Consider the following 19,869-nt stretch of genomic DNA (forward strand, 5'->3'; position numbering starts at 1 on the left):
CAAGAGCGACATCCGCGGTGATCGTCAGGGCCGCGCTGAGATGTGTTGAGACGTGTTGCTGCGCTGTGGAGTCCCAGTGATTTATCCCGGGCTCCCATCCTGACCTTTGCTGGAAGGAGAGGAAGAAGGAGGAGACGAGGGAACGAGCGTCAGAGATCGAAGTAGGAGGGAGAGAGTGAGAGCCGAGAGCCGGGAAGATGTTTCCAATTAACGCTGAGATGGCCTGGTAGGCGGGAGAGGAAATGAAAAAATAAAACGGCTGGTTTGCTTTCAGCTTTTTTTTGTGTGGCTTTGGCAGTTTTCCTCCTCACGTTTTCCTTTCTATAAACGGGACAGGAGCAGCTGAACCAGGTCCATCTCTTGATGCTCCACCGCCTCAAACAGGCCTTGTTACTCTGAAACTGAGAGAGAGGGAGAGAGGGAGGAACTCAAGGGCTGCAGTATTTCATGGTTTAATTATCTGTTTGATTGATTTGATGCAAACGTTTCCGGGGTGGAAAAGAAAAAGATAGGAGCAGCATTCTTCAGTGAGGCCTGACCGTCCATGTCTTATAACAGATACAGAAATAAGTGCAGACACGAGTCTGCCCAGTCGAGGGGCAGCTCAGACAGGCGTGACTTGGCCCCGGGGGAATCCTGGCTAGAGTTGGCTGCGGAGGTTGTCCAGTGAAATATCTGGAGAGATAGAAGATACTGTCTACCACCGTGACCCCATTCTGATCATCTCCCCATCCCTCTCTCTTTCGGCTGCCTCTCTCTCTCCTTGATGTCAACTCCCCCCATTTTCCTCTCTCATAAATGTCAGAGCCTCTCTCTCTCTCTCTCTCTCTGTCTGGGTCCCTCATCGTTAGGCGCAGCTCAGTGGATGAAGCAGCTGTTCCTTTTCATAATTTTTGCGGACTTGTCCTTTGGCTCCAGCCTTGTAAAACTCAATCTCGCCGTCTCCCCTGGGTTACGGCCCCGGAAAACATCCGCTGCACAGCACATGTCTCCTCTGTCGCCAGTGACTGCGCTGCTCTCCCAAGATAAATCCCCCCTTTGTCGGAAACTGAGCAGTCTGAGATGTCTTCCCACTAGCCCAAGCTATGGCATGTCAGTCGCCGCCATCTTGGTAGGGGAGTCTATGCCACCGCAATACCGAACCAGTAGCCAGCAAGGCGAGAGGGATGCTATGCAGTCTGTCCTTTTAGGGATAGAAAAGGGACTCCCATTGCACAGCAGCCTGATCCATCTCGGGTTTTAGGAGTGGTCAGCACTAAACCGTGGGAGCCTTATCTCCTCATTTTCCAGGTTCTCACTTATTGCCTTCACTGCTAGTAATGCTATTCCTGCTGACTGGGACTTGCTTCCCTTACGGTATCGGGTGGCAAGAATTAAGTGAGTGTGACGACACAGGAAGTGTGTCTGAGATGCCCACACTTCCTGCCAGTTGGTCGTGTCTGTGTGATGGAGCTCAGGGGAACCGAGCCGGAGAATCTCGGGGCCCATGGGCGCGCTGTGCGGTGCGACTGGTCCGGAGACAAGGGAACGCTGGCTTTATGAGATGCTCCTTGTACGGTCTTGAGTGTCTCTCTGAAGCTCCGGCTGTTTTGATGCAAAGCCAGACATTGGACTTTGGGTTTGTTGTTTGTTTGAATGTCGTATATAAATAGATCTTAACATCTTGGCGGGAAAAAAGCCTCTTTATCTATCAAACTGCGCTTTTGTGGATGTTTAAACACCGTGATTTAGGATGCCGGCTTTGAACTTTTTAACTGTGACTTGGACACAGTGGATGAGTCCTTTTGAATACTCTTTCATCAAGACAGACAAAGCTTTCTTTCTCGCCTTCTCTCTCTTGTTTTCTTTCTTTCGTGTTCTTTGTACCCCTGCTGCACCGAGTGTTTTTGACCAGGCGCCCTAGCCCAGGTGTGCCCTTTGCCCCATGCCCAGGCTGCTGCCGCCAGACGGAGGATTTCTCGGCCCGGCTCTGTTTTGATCGGCTGCTAAGAAAAACATTCCAGTTGCTTCTCCGTCGGTCTTGTCCGGCGGCGCTGAACGCGGGGGGCTGGAGCGGAGGATGAGGGGAGCGGGCCGTGTGGTGCTGGAGTGGGCCGGCGGGCGGCTCTGTAAACACTGCTGGAATGTGCCTGCAGCCCCGCAGCCCCGCAGCCCCCCAGCCCCCGGGGCAGTGCTGATGGACTGACAGGGCCTCCCTTCACCGAGCCTTCAGGTTCCCAACACTCAGACCCCCGGCCTCCTCTTCCTCACTGCGCCACCCCTAACCCACTCACCCTGAAATGTGGCCCAGTTCCTCTCTCCCCTACAGCTCCAAACAATGCGTTTCTTTGCTGCCTTTTCATTTTCTTTCTTTCTTACCTTCTGTTCTTCAGTTTTTAGTGCAGTTGTGTGGTGTTTTCATACCTTGTGTGTTTATGCATTTCTTTTTTTAACCCTCTCAATGCAGACCATCCCATTAGGGAACTAAAATTGCGTGGTTATAAACATGAAGCAATGCAGGGGCCATTAAATTGCTACTGTTTCATTAATTATATTTTTAACACAAACACAGCTGCTTGCTGGGAAAGCGTCTTATTAGCCAGGTTAGGGAACCGCCCACAGTGTCAGAGCTGTAACACATAATTACTGGAGTCCTAGCACCATAGCCATAAAGTATTTCCTCCGCTCCAATTTACTGCAGCTTTCTTTTCACTTATTATTATAATTAAACAAAAAGCAAGTCCACTGCCCGGGTTAGACTGTTGTAAACGAAGCATGTAACGTGTAGCAGGGACTCGTTAGCCCTGAGAGATTTGTGAGATGCTTCTTTGTGACGATTGCTGATGAGACACAAGCAGGTGTAAACAGGGTGCTTTTAAGTGTCCGTGCATGTGGCCCCCGCAGGGCTTTAACAGAGAAGGGTGAATGACAGGCAATGCTTTCAGGTGAAGGAGGGGGCTGTAGTGGAAAAATATCTTTGCAAACTGAAACAGCGAACTTTAAGGTGAAAAAAGTCGCTGGCTGTTTCAGTGAGAGTCGCTACCATCTCCGAGCTTTCTCTGGTTTGAGTCGTTTCTCTCAGAGTGAACATGGATTTAAATAACAAGAGGGGGTGGCGGCCCGTTTCGATCTGTGGGGAAGTTTGTGCGGTTGCGTGCTTGACTGCACTTTTATTTCCAAGGCTGTCAGTTGCAATCTCGGCGCTTGTACGGCGTTGGAAGCGACAGGCTATTTTCCATGCCGGTACTGTATGTCAATAAAGGAACGGCGATGGCCAAAATGATAGCGCTGTTTTCCAGGAGACCACACAGCTCCTGACAGCCGCTCAGTCACTTCAGCACAAGTGGAGGTTTCTCAAACGCTCGACTGGCTCTCGAGAGGCTCCCAACGTCTCCAGATGATTGTGGGGGGTCTCACCCTGCTGTCAGCTTGTATCAGGAGCAGCCTGGCGGGTTTTTACAGTGATGGGGGACGTCAAAAACCCAAACAGCAGTGTTTCTCAGGTGGTCCGACTGTGGAGAAAGGAGTGGTGCAAGAGAGAGGAGCGAGGGAGGGAACGAGGGAAAACTAAGTTATGTAGCTCTGGGAGTGAGAGACGCCCATTTAAAAGCTCTGCCAGCGTTGTTTATGTCTGCGCCGCCCACCCACCGTGCTACTTGCCTCCTGGCTGGGAAGGTGTCTACACCAGAGCCCAATAAAGCCCAATAAAGCCGGTCCAGGCAGCCGGTTACAGCGGAGATGACCCCTGACCCCACCTTCCCTCCTCAGACAGTGCGTGGCTCCTCTGTACGCCACAGGGGCCGGAGATGTTTGCACAGCCACAGCTGCTCAGGACAAGGGGCAAACACAGCTGGTTGTATTGTTATGCTGCCCCCACCCCCACAACAACAGCCCCTGCTGGGACCGGCTCAGTGACAGTGCTTCAGCCTGGCGTTCAAAGGTCACACTGAAGACCTATCCTCAGTGTGAAGTGCTGCTGCTAACTGGCCTGCAGTTTAGCGTCCCGTCTGTGTCTCCCGCTCTCAGCTGTGCCCCCCCACCTCTGTCCTGTCACTGCAGCTCTCACCTCTGAGCCGATCAGCCTCTCATGTCTCCCTCCTGCCCCCCTGTTCAGATGCCAGACCTTCCACACTAACGTATAGTTCACTGCACCCCTCCTAAATGAATGCCTCTTTTTCTGTTTTCTCCTGTCCAGAGTGCGGTGGGTCTTCAGAGCAATAAAGACTCCCATGTGATCTGGATCGGGGACTCGGACAACATCCTGACCACCGGCTTCAATCAGGTATGTCCTGCTCTCTTTATGAAGGGGCCCCCAAGGCAGAGCGGCTCTCCTGCCCTCCCTCCAGGGACGGGACCGGAGTGCTGTGGGGGTGCGATTACCCGGGGCACGGTCTGGCACTGTAACTGCCTCAGAGTTTTGAAAGCTGTCAGTTTCTCAGCTTTGACTGAAGTTTAATGAATGAATTAATCCTTAGCGGAGGCCTTTATCCCTATTAAATGATTTAGATGTCCCGTGCCTGTTCCTGGGGGGAGAGACCAAGGTTAATACTCATACAACACGGCTTTGTTTTGAGGAAAACAAACACACACAATATTTAATGTAGCTGAATTGCTGGCTCTTGGGTTTTTGGCTGTTCATTTGTCACTGCAGTGTGATATAGGCTATCGGCCTTCCAATAAATATTTTTGTCTGAAAGATCATATCCAGAAGCCTCTCTCAATAAGCTGTAACTGTCATTTCCGCGCTGTGTGTGTAGTGTGGAGAATGACAGGTGTGCTGATGTCTCGTCCCCAGGTGCGCGAGAGGGAGGTGAAGGTGTGGGACGCCAGGAAGCTGGGCTCCTCGCTGGGCTCCGTGTGTCTGGACACGTCCTCGGGGTGAGTACAGGGTGGTCTTCTGCTACGAGAGGGGGGGCGGCCCAGTCTGGGGCCCGGGGTGTCTGTGGGGGGGGCGCGGGATGCCCCCGCCACAGGGCTGGTCTTTGTTACCAGGACAGGATTCCAGCACCATGTGGCACATTCCTCTCATGACTGCGGCGCTTCCTGTGAGCTCCTGACAGCCGTAAATAAAAGCGTTCGGCTCGAGCCATCAGCCTGACCTCTGCCTCCATGAAGCCCTGTCCCTGGGGGGTTAGTCACCCACCGGCACTCCCTCCATCCAGGCCGTGCTCTCAGTCTGCAGCTCTGCAGGGGCTCAACGACCGGTGGTGCTGCCCACCCCCTCGGAGATGAACAGTGTGTAAGAGGTGTGTGATGCTGTGTTGGGGGGTGTTTGGAGCTCTTCTGATGGGGCTGTTATTTACGGGCTGCCAGACCCGGATTGTGTTGTGGACTGGACTTGACTGACTGTGCCTTCAGCTTGTTGTGGGGGTGTAGGGTGTGGTGTGGATGTCCCGGGCTGGGGGGGTTCAAAGTGGCGTTATACTCTCGCCCTGTAAGGCTGGCCACAGTGACCACTTTAACTGATTGATTGTTGATGTAAGAAGCCAGTGAAAGGAGCTTGTTGTGTGTGTAATAACTGCAGCGCACCGCAGTGTGTGTGTAATAACTACAGTGCAACGCACTGTGTGTAATATAATCCTACGCACTCCTCTGACTGACCACTGCGTGGGCAGAGCTGATTACTCACCGTCCCTCTGGCTGCTTCACCAGCCTGCATAGAGTCTGAGCTGAGCTGTACCTCTCTCCCTCCCCCTCTCTCTCTTGCTTTGCCTCTCTTTCTTCCTCTCTCTTACTTCATATTTCTCTCTCTTTCTCTCCCTCCCCCCCCCCACTCTTTCTATCTCTGTCTCTCTCTGGCTGTTAGATGGATTGGAAAACATGCCAGCTGTAAATTAAACAAACCAATAACGCCCCCCAAACAGCTGGATGCCGTGGCCCTGACTGATCCCATCACAGGCATGGATCCTGACGCTGGGGTGGGGGGAGCTGCAAATCATTATTAGGAATATATTTTTTGGGAGATTAGTGTTAATCTCCCGTCAGCCGTGGCTAGCGAGGGGGACTCGGGCGAGGTGGACTGGGGTGGGATTACGGACGCCACCCCCCAGGCCTCCAGAGACGGCCGGTGCCAACTGTCGCCTGAACCCGACACTGGTGATGCCATTGCCAGCCAATGGTGTGGGGGCAAATGGGGGCTGGTGGGTTCAGGCAGAAACTCTTGTCTTACATTGTGAGGGAGGATGTCATTGCTGCAGGATGTCAGTGTTGCAGGAGGTGTCGGGCCGAGGGCAACGGTTTTTGTTTGTGCGTCTCGTCAGAGTTCACATTCCCAGCATGAGGGGGGAATTAAGTCATTTTCAGCCACTGAACTGGAAAGTCCTCTTCACACCACTGCAAGAATAAAATAAATACAACTCTGTGTAATCAAACGCAGCTTGACTTAATTGCTTTCCAGTTTGTCAGGCTTGGTGGCTACGGGTTCGGTTTTGGGAGTGGGGGTGGGGGTGGAGGAGAGGAAATGGAAAAATATGCACTGCGGCAAACCTCTCCACATATCAGACCCCCCCCCCACTTATCCAGGCTGGTCTTCTAACACAGGAGGCTGTTTAATGAAGACGTAATCCCCAGAGCCAGAGGTGGGATCTGCCGGGTCCCGGGTGACCCCCTGGTGGCCCGGCCGGCTATCTCTGCTCCCCCGATCCGCGGCTCGGTTTCCTGCCCCTCGACGGCACTTGGGAGACATCCAGAACAAACTGGAATCGCAAGTTAAATTGGGGAGAAAATGTAATCAGCGCTTCCCTTAAGGTCAGGACGCGGAGTCACATTTATTTTGGGAAAAAAAGCCGCTCCGACTAAATTGCTGCGTTGTGCGAGGAGTCTGGCAGCTCCTCGCCTGGCTGTCTCCATCTAAGCCTCCATCTGTGACTCCCCCCGCCCTGGTGCCCCTGCATGAGCATCGACTCCCAGCTTTGTGCAGGAACATGGAGCGCCGAGACCGAAGGATGGCTGCTGGGAGGGAAACGACACCGAACAGTATGAGGAGCGCGTGTGTGCGAGTCTCACTCCGGGGACGGGGGAGTTTGCTGCCCTATGTCAGGCAGACGGGTGGTGGCTCTGGAGTTTACAGTCCGCACATGTTAGCCGTCATCTTACAGATCCTGCTTAGGGTCCGCAAGAGTCGCGCTGCCCTCGCTGCCCGTCTGTGTGAATTGGATTGGTGTGAAAACCCTCGGGGGTCTAGAAGTCTCAGGGAGAAAACATGGGTTGTGGCATCTCTCTCTCTCTCATACACATCCACAAAAATGCACACGAGCTCCAGTGTAGGCTTGGGAACGGTTGGGAGAGTGTGATTGGGCCGCGAGGCAGCGCTGGGAATGTTTAAGTTAGTGCAGCTCTTCCTCAGTGTCAGTGCTGGGAGTGTTTACATGTCGCTGACACAGAGCCGTGAGGTCCAGGGCCCGGGAGGGAGGGAGGGAGGGAGGGAGGGAGGTAGACCGAGGAACCTGGCTTAGCACTCTGCTGGTCGGCTCCTGAGCTGTGGGGGAACCGTGGGAAGTCTTGTTCTTTGACCACGGCTTCCCTCTGCGTCTTACCCGATTTACCTCCCGTCCGTTGTCCTCTTCTGGCGCTCTGCTCTTGCTCTGCGTGACTCTTCTTGACGTTAATAACCGTGTGTGACTGCGGGGCTTCTTCGTAAGTTGCACAACCCCTCTAATCTAATTTTCGGGTTCTGTCGTAGTTTGGCGCTCGTAGAGAACAAAGGAAAAACATATGAGGAATTCAAGGAGCGCGAGTGTGAAAAGGGCAAATCCCCACGCAGGTCTTACCCAGGGGAGCTTCCTCTGATGGGTGGCGCTGGAGAACGGCCCCCTGAACACAGCTACGCTCATGAAAATCCACCCGTCATCTCTGCTCCACTGGGCCCTGACCTGTCTCTCCCAGTCGGGCCATGTGTTCCCTTTGATTAGAGCGGCTTATCAAGAAGAGAGAGCGGCTGTCGTTTAAATGTGCTGTGCCAGAAATGCACGGCTGTCGAAAGGAAACGAGGCGTGTCTCTGTGGGGGGTAGCTGGTAAAACCTGAGAAATGGCACAGGGAGTCATGTGACCTCATCTTGCTCGTGACCTTCCCTGTGATTGCGTTTTCCCAATTGGCCACGGGAAGACAAGCAAACAAACACACAAATAAATCCTCTTTTCCTCGGCTCTGTACCCCAGAGTGCGTGAGGCACCGCAAGGTCACGCCTGACCAGCAATCTGACAAACAATCTTCAGAGGTGTGTGAACTGCACACATCTGACCAGTTGGCTTCTTTCTTCAAATATACAGTGTCCTCTAGTGTACTAAAACTATAGAAAAGACCCCCCCATGTGTGTCAGAGCGCCCAGATAGCTCCTCAGAAACAGGAAAGCCGTGTTGGTTTTCGTTCGCTGGTTGAAGTGAAACCTTGCGGAAAGAGCAGTGTGTTAGAAATGAGTCTGATCAGGAGAGAGGGGCCATTATTTCAATTCTCCATTTTAACGGCCTTTTCATTTTCCATCTCCCCCCCCTTCTTTCCTTTTCATATTTTAAAGAAGAAGGAAAAATGAAAACGTAATTATAACGACTCTAATGGCCCCTCTGGCCCGGCCCGCAATCAGCGCACTTCCAATTTGATTCAATTGCAACCAGCTTTAAATAAACGCTGTGGGGACGTCATGTCAATTTGGCTGCTTGTGGTATTTCCTGTCAGAGCTGAATTGGGGGTTTCCTGCCAGGGGCTCGTGTGCTGCACCCCTCCCTGCTCTGGGGCCGAGGGGCGCGCGGGGAGGCCGGGCTGATTTCAAGGCGTGGGGGGGGTTGAGGTAGGGTGTAACATTCTTCAGGTCCGACGCAGCGTGACTGACTATAAACTCTGCCGCGGCGGTTTTACATTTCCCCCCGAATTGGCTCTAATTATTTGCAGTTACTGAAAATATTATTTGTTTTTCCTCGCTTCCCTCTTCGGTGAAGGTAGAGCCGAACGCCGCGCCCCCCCGCCTGACCGCCAGTGGCCCGGCCGGCTGACTGATTGCGTGCCATCGGTGCTCTTTCAATTTATTTTCCTTGCCGGGCCACAGAGGTTACGCATACGTTGGGGTGAAGCTTTCTTCTTTATCAGAACCAGACGCCGCGGGGCGATCCGGGCTCTGATTTGAAACGGATGGGGACCAGGGTGACTCCGAGCCGTGGTTCACCTCAATGCGGGGCTTTCGGCAGCGTGTCCGCTCCAATCAGAGCGAGAGGTGGGCCGGAGGGAATCACAGAGGTCTAATTTGGCTGTAATCGATCTAAACCCTTTAATCAACTGAGTGCAGCAGGCCAGCCTAATAGATTGGTGTGTCTGGGATATCGCTTTTCTTCTCCCTTCCCTCTCTTTCCAGGATCAAAGCTGATAAGACGCCTCTCTTGCTCTCTGTCTCTCTCTCTCTCTCAGAGCTGGGGGAGAGGCTGGTTATGCAGTGTCTCCACACCAGCGCTCCACAAACTGTTTACCACTGTTTCTTTTTTTTTTAATGGTACCAGTTAGAGCAATTAAAGCAGTGTTTACAGGCCCAACTGCATTCCTGTCCAGCGCGTGCCCCCCCACGTGATTTTACGAGCCCGTATTAACATCGGCACTGTATTTACAAGGTATTTTATGTAGGATTACCAGTAGCCTAAATAAAGTGTGATTTAAATGGTTTAAACTAACGGAAAATTACAGGTGGTTGCATTGGTCCGGCCCGCCGAGCGCGTTCCTCTCCCTGCTGCTCTGCGTGTGAGTGGCGTGGCGGCCGCGGCCCGGGAGAGACGCTGGAGGAACCTAACCGTGTTCACCGCAAAGTGGGGGGCTTACTCCAGAGAGAGGTCACGCTGGGGACCAGGAGAGAGACATTGAGCGGTTGTGCAGATTCGCAGAGCTTTTGTTTGCCCCTCTGTAAGACTTATAGTGCTTTTACAAGTCATTAACGTACATTGCGTCTGTCCATTCCTGCTGCTGTGTTCTCCAGCTGTGTCTGACGCGAATGGCCGTCCAGGTCTGACTGTTATGGTTACTTTTAGGGGGAAAAGGGCCGAAAGCCTGGACGATCACCTGGTATCTTAGAGTGATATTGAGCTCTGGCAAAAAATATACACTGAAAACCTGGCAGGAAACGTGAGGTTTAATCCTCCAAGGTTTTGATTTCATCCTGCAGGTATTTTGAAATGGTTCTGGGATAAAGACTTCTTGTGTTCTTGCTGAAAAGGTTGCGTAAACTTGGTAGGGAACCGTGTGTGCGTGTGTGTGTGTGTGGGGGTGGGGGGGATGTTTCTGATTATATGATTAAGTGTGATTAAATTTGACCGAAGGTTGTTTTTAGTTTTTAACGTTTTTTATTTTATATTTCCTTTGTATCGCATACCTTTGAATCATAACCTCCTACGATGGCCAGCGAATAATGAAAATTGGAAGCGGTTGAGCCAGTCAGGGGAGGGCGAGGGGGCAGCGATGCGATATTTCTTCCTAAAGGGTTTCATACGTGGGATGAATCCTGTGTCCTGGATCATACAAGCTTCAGCTGAGCAGGGGGGGTGGGGTGGATTAAGGTTAAGTCATCCTCTCAGTGGGGAAGGCGGGTCAGAGTAAGATGACAGCATTGGATTTATTCTTATTTTTCTAGAGTTGTCGAATATTTTTGAGACGCTTTATTTGATGTGTAAGTGTAGAATCTCGGAGCGTCGCAGCACCTTGTCGTTCAGACACCGTTAAAACATTTCCGGCGCTGACGCGATCTTGTTTTGTGGTTGTTGTTGCTAAGTAGAAGTTCTAATAATGTCTAATAAATATTACTAATGCGGCTGAACTCCAACCAGATGTGATGAGCTCATAAAAAAAAAAAAAAGATACACACTATCTATCCGTCCGTAGGGGTAACGGACACTGTGTCTGTGAGGCCGGCGTGGTCGAGGCCGGTCTGGGAGCCGGTGTGGAGGAGATGTCTCGGCCCGTCTGTGTCCGCCAGCCTGTCGGGCCTGCGGGTGTTTCGCTCCAGGGCCGTGTTGTTTGGGTTGTTAAGGCCGGAACCGCGGGGGCAGAGGGAGAGTGGGAGGGGTGCGGGGGCCGGTGTGGGAGAATTACAGCGCTGATCCGTCTCTCCATGGAAACACTATGACATGGCTGTCCCGCACCTGCTGGTACGGCGCAGCAGGGGGCTGGGGGGGCCCGGCTTTAATAAGATTAAAAATTGTATCATAACACTCTGAAAGAAACGGGGTAGAAGGCAACTCTTTTTGTTGTTGTTTTTTAATTTTGACTGCTAATCTCGCCTCGGTTGGGCTTTAATTGGTTCCTGTGCCTCGAACTCTCCTGGATACGGGAGAGGGGAGCGGCTTCTCAGCATGCAACGCTGATGCACAATATGGTTCAGTCCGGCTCACCGCCGACCCCCGATGTAACTCTGGCCGGTTAACGCCACATTCCCACCGTGTTAAAATGAGCAGCGCTGGCACAGGATAAGATAATTATAACAGCAAAACAGATGGCAGCAAAACAAGAGCAGGGAACGATATTGTTGACCTTGATCCTGCTGTAGACGCTCTCACAGCTACCCGGGGTGCAGAAGCGCCATGTAAAACCGCGCCTTTCCGTACGGTGACTCGACTCACGCGGGGCAGGACGTGGAGCGCAGCCCGATCACGGCACACACTGGTAACGGTGCGCTTCCTGCAGAGCCACATTCCTCACAAATCGGACTCTGCATTATGATGACAAGTGTGAAATAAATAACGCTCTAGCGTGTTGTGACTGGCCGTGTTTTTCCTGTTCCGTTCACAACGCCGGGCTCAAGAAACGGCTCATTCACAGGTTGGCAAGAAGTCCCGTCGCTCGGCAAGGCGCTAGATATCCGAGACGAGGGTTTGGTTAGGAAACAAACCAAACAGGCTTTTTGTTTCCTGTAATGAAAACCAAGAAACGAGGGCCAGCAGACTGAACCGACACCCCCGTTGTGACAGGTGTCCTGAACGTAGACGCTCTGTAAGCCTCCAGTCTGGTTTATCCGGCACCACGGTTGTCCCGCACAGACGGAGCAGACCAGCACCCGGCCGGGAGGAATTCGTCCACGTCTCGTTTTCCTGTCCAGACGGGTTGCTGTGTAAATTAATCTGTACCTGTATCTTTTGAAAGAATTTCACAAATCTGGAAATGTCTAAGTAATAAAAAACGATCTCCTCTCTTTCTCTCTTGCTCTGTCTCTCTCTTAATTTATTTTTCTTAAGTTTAATTTAAACCCTGCGACCTAGAGAGCTTGGTAAATGAACAAAGGTACGGTCATGTCTTAATGCGGAAAACACAGCCTCAAACCCAGATGTTTTTGTTGCCTTCCTGACGGCGGCCTGTAGACCAGACATCAGTTCTGTGTGCCAGCTGTGGCACACTGTGTCCCACTGTCCAGCTCCATGGCCCCAGGCCGGGACTTCGATGCTTAGTCAGTTCGATGGCTTTCTGACCCCGTCTGTGATTGAACCCATTCCTAAGATAATATGAAACTGTTTTTTTGTTCTTTTTTAACATAAATACATTTTATTTGATTTGCAACAGAAGTTATTCCAGATCTGCTCGGCTGTGGGGAGGGTTGTTGTTGTGGTGGAGGAGGCTGGCACAGCGGCCTTGAGATCCAAATCTCCCAGCTGTCCAAACTGACCGTGCGGTGTGTTATTGGAGCGTAGCGGGCGCTTCTGTGGCAGGGCAGGGTCAGGGCTGGTCTCTGTGGGCAGGATGTGCTGCATAAAAGCTCTCTGAGATACCCAGGCCTCTCCATGCCACCCTAGCCACCAGTCAGCCAGACACAGGTGTGAGAGTTTACCTTCTGCGTTTCCATTCTTCACACCTTAAACATTTAAAATGATCAGTAATCCTGTCACCTGCTGCTCCAACCCTGACGAGCCGCACCTCGGTGCCTCACAGGGAAATTAGTAAGACGTACAAACAAGCGCCGACTTGCTTTATTGCATTGTGGGTGATTGTTTTAAGTTGTTGTTGTGGCGGTGGGGGCGGCAATATAGTTCCAAGTGTTTCATTTTAAGAGAGACTTAAAGAAGAAAGCTGTCAATCAGTTGCTGTGAGCGACGCAGAGTCCTGTAAGAGCTGGGAGCGGCGTCTCTTGGGCGGGGGGGGTGACGTTCAGGACAGTCGCTCAGCCCACTGAGAAAGGACGCTGCCACTGGGGTGGTTTGAGCCATGCTTGACATCCCTGCATGATCAAAACTAGTGTCTTGTCCCAGTTCTCAAGGAAGTCCTGTCTGGAGCCTCAGTGGTTGTCGTTGTTGGCCAGGCTTGTAGGACACACTGTGTGTGCGCCAACAACAAAGTGTGTGTGTGGTGGGGGGGGGGACAGCCAGGCCTGACAGTGCAGTATCAGTGAAAGGCACCGCAGGGTAGATTGGCAGTTTAAAAATGCCCGTCGCAGGGGAAAGAAAAGACTGACCGAGAGAAGGGAAGCCCTGTTTGGGAAATATTTGGATTCGGGCGAGCGGCACAATGCAGTGGGGGGCCGGGGGCCGCGACGGGGCTGTGGAGCCATTGGCTGGCACTGGGGCGAGACTGCTGCCCCCCTCCCGCGCGTTGAAGGCCTGATCACTGGAACTGCTGCTCCTGCACTGATGTTTAGGACTAAGGCCGGCCTCCCTCTCGCCATCCTGGCCGTACTCTGCTGACCGTGAATGCAGGAGCAGCTGCATAGGGCGCCATGCTTGGCCGTCATCGCTGTGTGCCGTCCCACACCGCCCGCCCTGCGGATGCACACGCCCTGGAAAGCAGCCATCTCTGTTCTCCGGCCAGCTGTCCCCAGGCCGCCCTATTCTGCCTGCTCCTTGGACCCTTCTGCCTTTGGGCTCGCTGCTGAGGGTCCTTTTCAGCAGTGCTTTCACAGGCTTGGTCTGTCTCCAGGATCTGGGGCTCGGGCAGCAGGACAGAGAGCTCCTTATCCCCCGGCACCATGGCGCTCTGGCTCCTGCAGGTATGGCGTTCGTGCCGGATTTCTGAAGAGCAGCATCCCGAATCGATAGCCTGCGCCCAAACTTTGATGCTTTTACATTTCCAGGAAAAAACATAATCCACATTGCATCTAGCACATGTTCTTCGTATTGTTGTTCCTGAGAGCACGTTGTTCAGCTCTTGTGTGGTGTTGTGTGCCGAGGACGCTGCGCCGCTCAGTGTTTTGAAGAACGGTTAAAACATTTAAGTTCTCATTTTACATTCCTCATCCAAGAGTTAGTTCATAGGAAGTCAGTATTTGTATGCTCTGCCAATTTAGTGATAGTCAAAGCTTTATACCCCCATCCCATCAGTCAGTTGGAACCTAGAGTTTCCAATTTGCTGAATCAGTGTTTGACAAGCACTGGAAAGGTCTCACTGATCAATAATTATGGTTTAATGAACAACAAGATGACTAGAGTGAATACTTTTCACTGCAACTGTACCTAAAGTAGCAGCAGCACCGATAGAGAGAGAGACAGAGTTACGGTTCAGTTCAGGAAGTACTTGTTTGAGTGCTGATGTTCTTTATGTTTTTAAACACATAATTTATGTTTAAAAATATCAGCCAGCATGTCGTCCTCTCTGTGGACCGTCCTTCGCTTCCGGCACCTGTGTTTCACCTCCAGGAGAGGGAAAATAAAATGCATAAATGGGACCAGGAAAATGTGAGCAGGATCTGGCTTGTGTTGGACTTGATCCACAACCAAAGAGCCGGACAGAACCTCTTCAGACGGCCTGATCCCTGGCGTGAGTCCGGGCCCTGCCTCCGAAACCAACTTCTGGAAGCGGTCCCGAGTCAACAGATGCCCCGGGCAGCCGAGCGTCTCTCTGGTGCGCGCCGTGCGGACGCTGCGGACTGTTAAATTACAGAGCGTGCCGTCCAGGGCTGGACTGGGCCCCGGGTGTATTTTAAGTGCAGCGTGTGTGTGTGTGTGGTTATAAAGACACCTCAGCACCACGGCCATTAGGGCTGATCTGCAGTTTCCACAGGGAGGAGCTGCGCTGATGCACCCGAGAGGACAAGCGGCTGCGGTCGGCTGCAGACGCCTGTGGGGTCAGCAAGGACAGATCAGCAAAATCCCCCCTCGATCCTCTCACCCCGTGAAATATCTCCCATCCTCTCCTGTGCGAGACCTTACATGTCCTCTGGCAGTGTGAGGCCCCAGCTGACTGTCCATTCCTATCCGTCCGCACAGAGCACTGTTGTAGATCCTTAGACACATTTTATCTCTCTGTGCAGATGGCTTGTTCTTATGAAGTGGAGCCCTATGTACATCCTGGCAATCTCACTGCAGTGGGCGAATCGCTGTGCAGTGGGCGAATCTCACTGATTTCCGTCTAGTAAAGGGGGACCTGACCTTACTTTACCAGGACCTGGGGACACAAATGGAAATTGGGCTTCAGGGCATTCAAGACAGAAAACACTTCTTCACACAGAGAGGCGTCACAATCTGAACAAACTCCCCAGCGATGTGGCTGAAGAGACAATTTGGGAACATTCAGAAACAGACTGGATAGGATCCTTGATCACTTAGTTATTAATGGACACCAAACAAGCACGATGGGGTGAATGGGCTCCTCTCGATTGGACACGGTCTTATGTTCTGATGTTCTTACCAGAGGCAACCAGAGGGCTGCGAGTCCCAGCGCCGTTTCTCCCTGCCGCAGAGCAGGGAGTGAGAGAGGCATTTCCATCGCAGTTTGAGTTATTAGTGTGTGTCTGTTTGGAGCTGTCCTGTCCTGTCCTGTCCTCCTGTCCTGCCATCCTGCTCATTCTGGTCATTTCCAGAATTTGCACTTAAACTTGGAACTCGTCTCGTCTGGCCCCGAATTCTAAACCACATTTTACTGGCTTGACAACAACCAATAAAAGGTTATGTGTGTCTTGGGCGGCCATTTAATAACCTCTTTGGCCGCTTTTTTTTATGGGAGTGAAGAAAGTTTTCCTGGGGCCAGGCACCGGGCAGAGGCTGTCGATAAATCAGAGCCGCAGCTGACCGGACTGCAGATCGACCCCGAGGGGCGGGGGGGTGGGGGGTGGCTGCATGAAAGAGTGTTTGTAGTCGGAGAAGCTCGTCTCATTCCTCGCGGGCCAAGGGTCGAGTGCAGGGGTGAGAGGTCGCGGCTGGGCCCTCTGGCTCAGGGATGTTTAGAGTGTCTTTGTGCTGAAGGTGCTCGGAGGAGGGGCCGGCGGAGGTGGGCTCTTTGTTTCTAATCCGCTGGGATCGAGGGCCTACAGATCAGCATTGTCTCAGTGAGAGCGCTGAGAGTATGGCACGCTTCGCCAACTGTCCTCTGGGTCGGGGGGTCGCTCAGGCCCCAGCACAGAACGCATCTTTCAGTCTCGGCCCACTTTGTTCCACTCGGGTCCTTCCTGATCATTTTACCAAGCCTGACTTAACATTCCTGTTGACGTGTTTGCTTGTCAAAGGCTCTTTTTGTGGACGAGCCCCTACCACCAGAGGCAGTGTGTGCGTCTCGGGGGACTCCACAGCCCTGTCCTGCTGAGGTTTCCTGATGTGTGTTTCTGTAGCTGTGTTGTGACTGACACTCGAGCATGCCGATACTGCGCTCGTACGAAAGCCAGCTGATTCTGCTTTGTATTTTTTTTATGTATTTCTTTATTTATTTTCTCATTAATGTTATGGTTCCCGCCCCCATTGAAAGGAAAAGAGTCATAAAAAGGAAGAAAGCCCGGCCGGTTGTGTATCATCTCTTGGACGGGCGCAGCGACAGATCAGATCTGAGCCTCTGAGCGCGGAGGGATTGTCCCGGTAATTAAACACAGCAGCTGTGTAAACGAGAACAGCTGTCCGCGGAGAGATCCACACGCAGTGGCCCACACCCCCCCAGCCTGGCAATCCGCACCGAGACCTCAGTACCAGGGCCGAGCCCCCTCCACTCGCACTCTCCCAACGGTCATCCCTGACACTTGTCAAATTCCAGGGAGGATCCCTCAAATGACCTGATTTTCCAAGTCATCTTTCTTTTTCGAGAAAGCTCCCTCCCCCCATCCGAGATCAGAGAACCTCTCCTAACATTTCAGACGGGAACTTCTCTCCGCGCTCCACAAAAAGTTGTGGTTTTTCCATTTTTTTGTTCGCTGTTACACGTTTTGTTGTTGTTGTTGTTGTTGTTGTATTATTATTTGACCACACTATGTAGGCTAATAAAGTCAAGAAATTAAATCATATTTCCCTTTCCGGTCCAGGCAGCTCCTTCACACTAAACTCCAGCCTCCGTCAGCATCATAATTTGCACGAGGAATCGCCCCTCTGTCACCAGGGCTGCTGCACAGAGATGTGGGTAGAAAACGGGAGAAACCGTGTTCTTACGGTTACCTTTAACCGGGCCGGTCTACATCAGCCCAAAGGCGCTGGGACCCCCTTCCCGTTCCACGTCAATAAATGCCACCAAATGTTCCCCCCAAAGTTTCCCTCAGAGTCAGAGCCCTGTCGGTGGGAGATCACCTCCCTTTGAGATCGTCATAGCCGGCGTCCCGGACCCCAGGTTCGAGTGCCGCACCCCGGGCCGCAGCTAACGAAGCACCGGGCGGCACCGCGGCCTCGCAGCTCCCGTCTCTGCTGGTTTTAACAAGGTACCGGGGACCAGCGATCCTGCCAGCGCCTCCTAATTGGGCTCAGATGCCGGGTTCACATCGCGGCAGGCTGCTGCAATTGGGATCAACACCAGCCCACTCCACTTCGGGGGATTTTTTTTTTTTTTTCTGGTCTCCTTCATTAATGCCAGATTTGGCCATTTATTTAATTTATTTACTTTAATTTTTTTGCGTATCAATAAAATCCCCCCCCACCCCCTCTTCCCAGCATTATAAATGAGAAGCACATTGAGAGTTGTTTCCAGGCTGCTGTGGTTAAGATGCCTCGCTCTTCAGTTCAGCGCTCCTTGGGAAGACATTCCCCCCCACCGGACCGCCTCCAAGAACGCTGTGGGTTTCGTGCACATGTCCCCTCATGGAGCTCCCCTCCCTCTCCCTCTCTCCCTCTCATCCCCGGGACACCTTTGATCGCCAGTCACCCCGTCCAAGTGAAGATGGTCGGGCGAATCGCTGAGTGCGCTCCTCAAATATGTTGGCAGGGAGTGCAAACCTCACTGGGAGCTCTTGGAGCGGCGCTGCTGCGATCTGGATTTGGGCTCCCGGGCTGCGGCCTTCCGAGCGGCTCCTGTTTCTGTGGCGGCAGGGGGGGATGCAGTTTCCAGTCAAAACCTCTTTTTTTTCAAACCAGGACTCTAATCTACGGTTTCACTGCGAAGCTACGCAGCTGCCCCCACATCAAGGAGAGAGGATTGATCTGCAGGCCTAGCCAAACGCCAAGCCTCCTCTCGGCCTGCGAATATTTATATATATATATTTGTTTAAAGAGTATGAAGAATACTCTCAGGTCAAAATCCTACCGGGTTCAAGTGAGCGGTTGTAAAGTAATACACAGAGCACCAAACCGAGCAGACACCATCCCCTTGCCAGATGGATTGCTCTGTGGGTGTGAGAAAGCGGTGGGAATATGAGACGACTCCAGAGCATCCGGGAGCTGAGGTGTGAAAGGTCAGGGGTCTGTGTCCCCATCACAAAGTCTGTGGCCCAGCGAGACGTGTCTGTGTCGCTCCAGGCTGGACTGGGTTTGTTTATGGGTTCGTCTATTGGCTGTTTTTCTGCTTTTCCTTTACGGGTCTTATTCTCAAACTCTGCTTTATGAAGTAACTATTCATATTCTAAGTTCTGCAAAATGCCATTCCTTCCAATATCTGTGGGTACATTTGGGATCATTAGTTTTTTGTGAGTTATCTCTTCAGTCAGGCTAGTGGAAAACACTGATAGGGCATTAAGGATGACCATGTGACTCTGATGTCACTCCAGCCTGGGCTGCACCGGGGACCAGAGCCAGCTGAGAGGGAGAGGCAGGGGAACAGCGCATGGCTGGGGGAGAGGAACGAGTGAAAGGCAGATCAGTGTGGCCCTGCGGACGGGGCGAGGCAACTGGCACGCTCTCTGAAAAGACGTCCGGCTCGCTCCCTGGAGCCAGCGGTCCACGGCTGAGCGTTACTGCCCGGCGGATGGGAGATGTCCGCTGATTGGCTCAGAGGCCCAGGAGGCCGGGGTGTCGTGTGCTGGGCTGTGGAGATGAATAATCCCGGTCTGTGACCCGGCCGCAAGTCCATTGACCTCTCTGTGCTGCTTCTTTAAAGAGGCTCAATCCTCAGTGTCAGCTAAAGCCTGCGTCCGATGGGGGTGCTATGGGCAGGAGCGGAGGGGAAAAAGTTACAAAAATAGCAGGGAGAGCTGAAGTGAAAGATCTAGAAAGAAAGCAGGAAAAAAAAAAATCCCGCCTTGAGCCACAGGCCCCGTGTTTTAACACATTGTCCTTGGCAGCGGCTTCCAGGCCTGGCTTGGAAAATATACAAGAAACGAGTAGCGAAAATATTTACTCAGCAGCAATTTTCTGAGGAATTTTGGATGTTAATTTAAAAAATCTGCCCCGAGAGCTACAATAGGCCCTTTGAGCCGCTCAGCTGGGGCTGCAGGGCTGGAGCGCGGCCAAGTGCCAGGTCTCTAAATCCAGGGAATAAAGGCGCTTGTTATTGAAGGCAGAGGGAGGGGGGCAACAAAAAACACAATCTCCTGCGGCCCCGGTATGCACTGACCCAGGTAGAGCTGCCCCCCCACCTCCCGTGTCAGACTCCGGGCCCAGGCGGCACTCCACCGTGGGCCGGCAGAGAGGAGGGAGGAATAGTGGCTCAAACTCCTGGACTGAAGTGAAAACGGCAGCTTCTGCCCTCGACCCGGGGTTATTGACTCTCATGTGCGAAGTACGTTTGTCCGGCTGCTGCTTAAGGGGAAAGGGGCTTTGAAATGTCCCCACACTGTCCTCCCCTCCACTGACGCACCAAGTGACTGACACACCAACGGTTAAAG

At 52.5% G+C, this 19,869-nt stretch overlaps 1 protein-coding gene across 2 annotated transcripts in view; it reads left to right on the top strand.

The window, feature by feature from the left end:
- Positions 1–19,869, top strand: part of LOC136713112 (mitochondrial import inner membrane translocase subunit TIM16) — a 101,331-nt gene that overhangs the window by 26,544 nt on the left and 54,918 nt on the right. For both annotated transcript variants that reach the window (XM_066690066.1, XM_066690068.1), the window contains exons 8-9: positions 4,175–4,261; positions 4,775–4,857. In XM_066690066.1, coding sequence (XP_066546163.1) covers positions 4,175–4,261; positions 4,775–4,857 — 170 coding nt within the window. The remainder of the gene's footprint in view (positions 1–4,174; positions 4,262–4,774; positions 4,858–19,869) is intronic.

The sequence above is a fragment of the Amia ocellicauda genome, chromosome 17, assembly GCF_036373705.1.
Source record: "Amia ocellicauda isolate fAmiCal2 chromosome 17, fAmiCal2.hap1, whole genome shotgun sequence".
Classification (NCBI taxonomy): domain Eukaryota; kingdom Metazoa; phylum Chordata; class Actinopteri; order Amiiformes; family Amiidae; genus Amia; species Amia ocellicauda.